Below are 7735 nucleotides of genomic sequence, written 5' to 3' on the forward strand. Positions count from 1 at the left end.
CTAAGGGTCCATAAAGGGAACCGAACCCACGATCACCTGTACAAAAGTCAGTGGCATTAACCACTGAGCTATAATGGAAAATGGAGATTTTATTTATATATATATATATATATATATATATATATATGTGTATATATATATATATATATACACACACACACACACACACACACACACACACACACACACACACAGGTACCCCAAAATCAGTATCTCAGAAAATTAGAATATTGTCAAAAGGTTCAATATTGAAGACACCTGGTGCCACACTCTAATCAGCTAATTAACTCAAAACACCTGCAAAGGCCTTTAAATGGTCTCTCAGTCTAGTTCTGTAGGCTACACAATCATGGGGAAGACTGCTGACTTGACAGCTGTCCAAAAGACGATCATTAACACCTTGCACAAGGAGGGCAAGACACAAAAGGTCATTGCTAAAGAGGCTGGCTGTTCACAGAGCTCTGTGTCCAAGCACATTAATAGAGAGGCGAAGGGAAGGAAAAGATGTGGTAGAAAAAAGTGTACAAGCAATAGGGATAACCACACCCTGGAGATTGTGAAACAAAACCCATTCAAAAATGTGGGGAAGACTCACAAAGAGTGGTCTGCAGCTGGAATCAGTGCTTCAAGAACCACCACGCATAGATGTATGCAAGACATGGGTTTCAGCTGTCGCATTCCTTGTGTCAAGCCACTCTTGAACAAGACACAGTGTCAGAAGCGTCTTGCCTGGGCTGAAGACAAAAAGGGCTGGACTGCTGCTGAGTGGTCCAAAGTTATGTTCTCTGATGAAAAAAATGAAATAAATTTTGCATTTCCTTTGGAAATCAAGGTCCCAGAGTCTGGAGGAAGAGAGGAGAGGCACAGAATCCACGTTGCTTGAAGTCCAGTGTAGTTGTAGTTTCCACAGTCAGTGATGGTTTGGGGTGCCATGTCATCTGCTGGTGTTGGTCCACTGTGTTTTCTGAGGTCCAAGGTCAACGCAGGCGTCTACCAGGAAGTTTTAGAGCACTTCATGCTTCGTGCTGCTGACCAACTTTATGGAGATGCAGATTTCATTTTCCAACAGGACTTGGCACCTGCACACAGTGCCAAAGCTACCAGTACCTGGTTTAAGGACCATGGTATCCCTGTTCTTAATTGGCCAGCAAACTCACCTGACCTTAACCCTACAGAAAATCTATGTGGTATTGTGAAGAGGAAGATACAACAATGCAGAAGAGCTGAAGGCCACTATCAGAGCAACCTGGGCTCTCATAACACCTGAGCAGTGCCACAGACTGATCGACTCCATGCCACGCTGCATTGCTGCAGTAATTCAGCCAAAAGGAGCCCCAACTAAGTATTGAGTGCTGTACATGCTCATACTTTTTATGTTCATAATTTTCAGTTGGCCAACATTTCTAAAAATCCTTTTTTTGTATTGGTCTTAAGTAATACAATTACCTAATTTTCGGAGATACTGAATTTGGGATTTTCATTTGTTGTCAGTTTTAATCATCACAATTAAATGAAATAAACATTTGAAATATATCAGTCTGCATGTAATGAATGAATATAATATCCAAGTTTCACTTTTTGAAGGGAATTACTGAAATAAATCAACTTTTTAATGATATTCTAATTATATGACCAGCACCTGTGTATATATATATCTCCATGGAAAATGGATTTACTTGCTAATATATTGGATATTTGCAGTGCACTAGAGTGTATTAAGTATACTATATTGTACAGAAGGAAAAAAAACATCCAGACATCCATGTTGCTAATCAGTAATAAATTAGGACTCTGTGTCCAGGGCTCATTAAAGCAAGACATTTTTCTGTGCTTGAAATGTGTTCGGCAAGAGCGTAACTTTGTGTTGAAAACTGACGGGGACATAGGGACTCAGATTAGGGTTCTGACATACACTTAGCTCACGAAACATGAAGAAACACAATTCTGGATTCACAAGAAAAAGACAACAAGATAATTGTACACTGGTTTGATAAAACGTTCAATGTGGAAATATATTAAGGGTGGTCTGGGGATCCTCCCCCAGAATATTTAGAGCATTAAACAGTTCATTTCCTGCATTCTGGTAACATTTTCTGCCACCACCTATAATCAGTGCTTGAAGTGGAAAATATAGGTGCTGGGCAATATGGCTGAAAATGTTATCACGATAAAACATTACACATCATTCAATATCGATTATTCTTATGATAAATGTCAAATCATTATAAGGCAGATTTTTACTCCTGAGTGAAAGTTGAAGAAACCAGATTCTTAATTGTGGTTTTAAACTATTTTTATGGTCAGAACAAACAGTGGATCCAGTGTTTCCCATACATTCATTTATTTGTGGCGAAACACCACAATATCAATGCTGACTGCCACATATTGATTTTCGAATTATTTTTTTTACTAGGCCTATTTAAAATGGTATTTGATTGCAGAGCCCCGTAGCGCAGTCACGCAGCACATCCTCTCGCTCGTCCCTCTCTCTCTCTCCCTCATGAACACCGCTGCACAAACCTGTCCAACACTGTCAGACGCCCAGCAGACGCCCGACTTAAAAAAAGTTATTAGCAAGCACGTAAGGAGCCTAGCTAATAAGAAGTTAACGTTAGAATACAGCTGGGCTGTCAAGGTTAGCACGTTGTCTATAACTGGTGCCATTCTGTGGGAAACACTGGGATCACTTAACAAATCAGAGTTAAACATTCAAAACAATTATGATTAAGTAAATTTCAATTAAGTAATATTTTTTTCAGTCCCTTTTCCTCAACAAAGTAAAGTGCTGATTTGTTCGTGATTCAAAATAATTAAATCAAACACTTTAAATTAAACATTTGTTATATTGTTATTGAGGTAAATTATGTTGCAATAATTAATTAATAATCATTATTGTTTTATTGCCCAGCCCTGCTGGTACTCCCCATTCACATAGGAGCTCATGGCTGCATGAAAGGCACCGAGCTTCTACCTGCTCCGTCTCCGCCGACAGAGATTAGCAAACAGGCAAGAATGGGAACAGATGAGCGCCACATAGAGTACGCAAGAAAAGTCCCGGGACGCCAAAAAGTAAAATGTAGAAGTAACTTACTGGAATCGGTGGCCCACTTCAAGCACTGCCTATTATCAAAATTGACACCACTTATCTGTGAAGCCGTACTCGACCGGTGGATTACATTCCACAAAAATGGCCTTGTTATGTTGGCAAAGGTCCAGACGATCAAATCCAGTAAAATATTTAGTCCAAAACGCATTATTATTTCAATAAATACACACGGACTGCTATTGCGTCGCTTTATATTAGCCTAACTACAGCTAGCATGTAAACATAGCCAGGAAGTGCCAGTCCCCTTTCTTTCGTTATACACCGACACCGAGCCACCAATTGTGCAGAGGAAGACTGGTGCTTCACACACACCTAACACGCAACAGTTAAAAAATATATTATATATTAATATAAAAATATATATATATTATTATATTGTTGAATACAAAAACGCCTCGCGCCGGAATTCCGGCACAGCACCAGGGAACTTTAAGCCCTGTGTGTTTCTGTGTTTAAATTTGAATATCAGTTCAAAGAGTCAGCACTAAAAATTTCAACAATAAGAATTTCCAGTCAAACTAAAGCAGAACAATAATAATTAACATAATACTGTAAATAGCAGAATAGCAATAAGTCTGTTTGAAATGTGTATAATCTTGACCAAGTCATTCATCATCCACCAGAGAGTGAAGAGATAGGATGGGAAACAAAAGAAGTTGTGGAATATGCTGTGTATATTTATTAGAACATGTTTTTCAATGAAATGGAGGTCATTTGTTAAGTTTGCAAAAAATTAATATGTAAAATATCGTAAACAAGGGCTGACCATGTAGTGTTTGCTTCTCACAGGTTGGACACAAATTTAATTCATCCACTCCACGATTGATACACTGCCTTTTATGTTTTTCTTATTTTTCCCTTTTCCTTCTTGTCAGTATAAGAAGAAGAATGTGTCTCTAACTGTGAGTCTTCCTGCGTTATATGGACTTTATCTACGGGAGAGTCCATGACAACATTAAAGCCAAGGAGAAGAGAACTGTGAAACGTGTGTGTGCGGGTTTGTGGGCACGTTATGGTGATTAAACTGTAAGGGGTTTATGCCAATGCTAGAAAGCCACAGAGTGATAATGCACTGTTGCATGATGGGAATGCCCTTTACATCTTATGTTTGAGCCAAAGAAGCCAGATGACACACAGACACACAGAGAAAGGAGAGTGTACAGAGTGGAAAGTGCACAGACCAGAACAAAAACTGGTGAAAAATGGAAGGGAATAGATAGTGAGAGGAAGAAAGCCAAAGGATGAGAAGACAGAGAGAGAGAGACGGAAGATTAATTGATGTTAAAGATGCTCTCTCCCCCCTTGCCATGCTGACTGTACTCCTGGGGACCGGCTTCTAACCCCTCACAGCTCACAGCTACAGATAAAACACTAAACTCTGTCCTCTGGGGGAATCTTAGTATGCCTGTATGTGAGAGCGCTGGAGAAGAGCAATGCTATCAGAGTCTAACACTGAGTTCAACCACATCCTCTCAGAGATAGTGAGAGAGAAAATGTCCAATCCATCGCAGACACTCCCATTAAACCACATTAGAATAATTAATGAGCCTAACTGCCTCTTCTGAGTCTATAAACCTGTCCTAAACTCTTGTAATAATGACTGCAAGTTTTATGTGCACATGTGTGTGTGTAGCTCAACCCATCTTTAATAATGATAATATACTTTTTAAAAAAATATAAGTCGTGAAGGGAAGAGCACGTGTTTAAAAGATTATTTACCCCCAAAACCACTTCCTCTCATCTCCCTTTATTTCATCCTTCTCTAACTGCTTCTGAATGGATTTATGTTTGAAAGGCTTGAAAGTGTGCTTATCTGTGCAGCCAGTTTATTACAAGGGTTACAATCAACATACCACTACTTATATAATATATTTATAGAGTAGTAAAGAAACTTTCTCCACGAACTTCCTCCAGCTCATCCTCCAGCATCCCAGGGTGCTCCTTGGCCAGATGGGAAATGTAGTCCCTCCAGCGTGTCCCGAGTCACCCTTAGGGTGTCCTCCCAGTTGGTTGAAGCTGGTATGCCTCTGAGGGGATGCCTCAGGGGCAACTTTAACTCAAGTTTGAACTGCATTAACTGTCTCAAAGCTGACCTCCTCATCCTATCATTGAGAGGGAAGCCTGCCGAGGTAGCTCATTGCCTGTAACTGTGATCTCTACCCATAAAAGTAACAATAGTTGAGGATGGTCTATCTACTCATTATAATGCAACCTGCTACTATTATAGAAATGTCTCTGTGTACTGTAGTGTAAACGTTTTCAGAGACGCATGTGTCCATACAATTGCATCAAAATGTATCGTTCTTCAATGCACTTTTACATTCCACACAAAATATAAAGTGAATCTATCTGGGCTGGGAAAATCGATTACTCACATGCCAGTTTTTTAAAATATGTTTAGGTGGGGAACCTTGTACTTGCAATTTCGTATTCTCTTTCATATTATTATTACAGATGGATAAAGATTTTTTGACGAAGTCAAGAAAACATATCAATTACCAGCAACTTCCCTTTATTTCTATCTATAGCAACTGTCTTTTGCTCGAGCTCACAGAGTCTATGAAAAGATGCTCTCCCTGTTTATCTACTCATTAACTGTACAAACACCAAATCAAAATTGAAGGGGTCTTGCATCTAACTTGTACATGAAATGAGAAGTAGTGACATGTCCTCCATGGTCTGGTATTTTGACTTTTGACAATTTATTAATCGGACAAATAATTAATTGAGAGCATATAGAATAAGCAAGTGACTATAAAGTTTTTCATAAATTTTGTATGTTTGTCTCACACATTATATTCTTTATAACATAACAAAGTGGGAACATATGTGCATTTAATAATAATAATAATTAAAATAACGTACACTGAAAGATAATGCTACCAATATGTTTTGCAGTAATACTTAGTTCAAAAATATGTGTGTATGGATGGACTGATGACTCAAAATGTCTTGGAACATTTGGTTTGCCCTCCAAAAATAAGAAATAAAAAATTGTGTGTCTGTTTACTTACCTCCCTGAAGAGTGTACTCCGTGACAGGGCTGCTGTAGACACCAAGGCCGGCTCCAGTGTAGGCAGCCACCTGGATCTGGTATTGCGTCCAGATGATCAGATCTTTCAGCAGACAGTAGTTGGTCTCTGGGCTGCTGATGTTTTTCTCCTGGTAATCTCCTGGCAGCCCTGCCAGACGGTACCTACAAACCCAAACACACACAGAAACACTTGTTGGTTTCAGCATAAATCAAAATACACAGACAAATGTATTCACATATGAACTATATTACAGCTGTTACTCAGGTGGCAGACCTGAGTAACAGCTGTATATAGTAATCATAGGTTTTGATGGTTATATCCTTAGCTCTTTCTACACACATTTAAAGTTGTGCTTGAGAAAAAACATAAACCCAGATTTAAGGATAGAAATATGTATCTGTACATGCAAAAATATTTGTTTTGGACAAAAGCATGTAATGAATCAATCTAATATAACCAAATGTACTGAGAAATATGTCCCCAGAAAAAACTTTGGACATAGCTTAATAATATACAATCATACCAGTGAGCATACCTGAATATACCTTTTAAAATAAACAATTTTACTTTCACACAATAAAATTTATGTTGACCATCTAAGAGGCAGAGAAAATATACTGAAGGATTTTCCATCGCTTGAATCACACTGAATCCCTAAGGAATAAAAACCTTCAATGCCTGGTAGACATCTCTGAATAGTGTGCCTTCAGGCCTTCGCTTTAGTACATGTGATATAAGTGTCCAGTTAAAAGGATATATGACCCAACTAGACTGGGAGGTGTAATATTACTTAGATATTGTACATATCTAATGGAGCTGAATGGAGCAATAATCCACATGTCAGCATTTTAATATGGAGCCTATTCGAGGATATTCCAATGTTTCACCGGCTGAGTCAGCGCTCTATCACACATGCATACTGTACACACACACACACACACACACACACACAGGAACACACTCATACACACAAACACAGATGCACAAAGTGAGGGGGCGCAGGAGGCTGACAGGGGATCTCTGTAGTGGAGAGGAGATAACCCCTTTTTCCTCTCTCTCCACCTGACAAACTTACACTCACAATGGGTGAGATGGAGGAAGGGGGAGCGACGGAGGAGAAAAAGTGTGAGACAACAGGAAAAAAAGGGTGAGGACCTGCCAGCAGATACAACGGGGAGAAAAGAGAATCCAAAGGGGAGGACAGGAGGAGGTAGAAGCTCTGTCCTATAAAGCCGAAATGATACAGTGGAGATGTATGAGAGTCCTATTCTATTTTCAGCTGATTTCTGAAGTGGAGGCAGATAACACACAGAACTAGAATAAAGACCTGATAACTTCTACTGCAATTATATGAAAATTCTTGTAAGCGCAGCTGATGACGGTTTGATTACACACCCATTGTGTCACACTTAAGGTAGACATCAAAGTGAAGAGTGGCGGACCAAGGGCAGTGAGAGCGTCTGCAAAGAACACTTATGACTGAATGTGTGTGTGGTTATGTATTTGATAAAGAGGGAGTAGGGGAGGGGTGAAAACATACATTTTCATATGGTTTTCTCTATACTAGGGCTGCAATTCTTTTTTTTTTTTTTTT

General features: G+C 39.2%; 1 protein-coding gene across 2 annotated transcripts in view; it reads right to left on the bottom strand.

The window, feature by feature from the left end:
- Positions 1-7735, bottom strand: part of LOC123970215 (protein sidekick-1-like) — a 248953-nt gene that overhangs the window by 63080 nt on the left and 178138 nt on the right. For both annotated transcript variants that reach the window (XM_046048135.1, XM_046048134.1), the window contains one exon: positions 6121-6302. In XM_046048135.1, the coding sequence (XP_045904091.1) occupies positions 6121-6302 (182 nt within the window). The remainder of the gene's footprint in view (positions 1-6120; positions 6303-7735) is intronic.

This window comes from Micropterus dolomieu, linkage group LG04 (genome assembly GCF_021292245.1).
Source record: "Micropterus dolomieu isolate WLL.071019.BEF.003 ecotype Adirondacks linkage group LG04, ASM2129224v1, whole genome shotgun sequence".
Classification (NCBI taxonomy): domain Eukaryota; kingdom Metazoa; phylum Chordata; class Actinopteri; order Centrarchiformes; family Centrarchidae; genus Micropterus; species Micropterus dolomieu.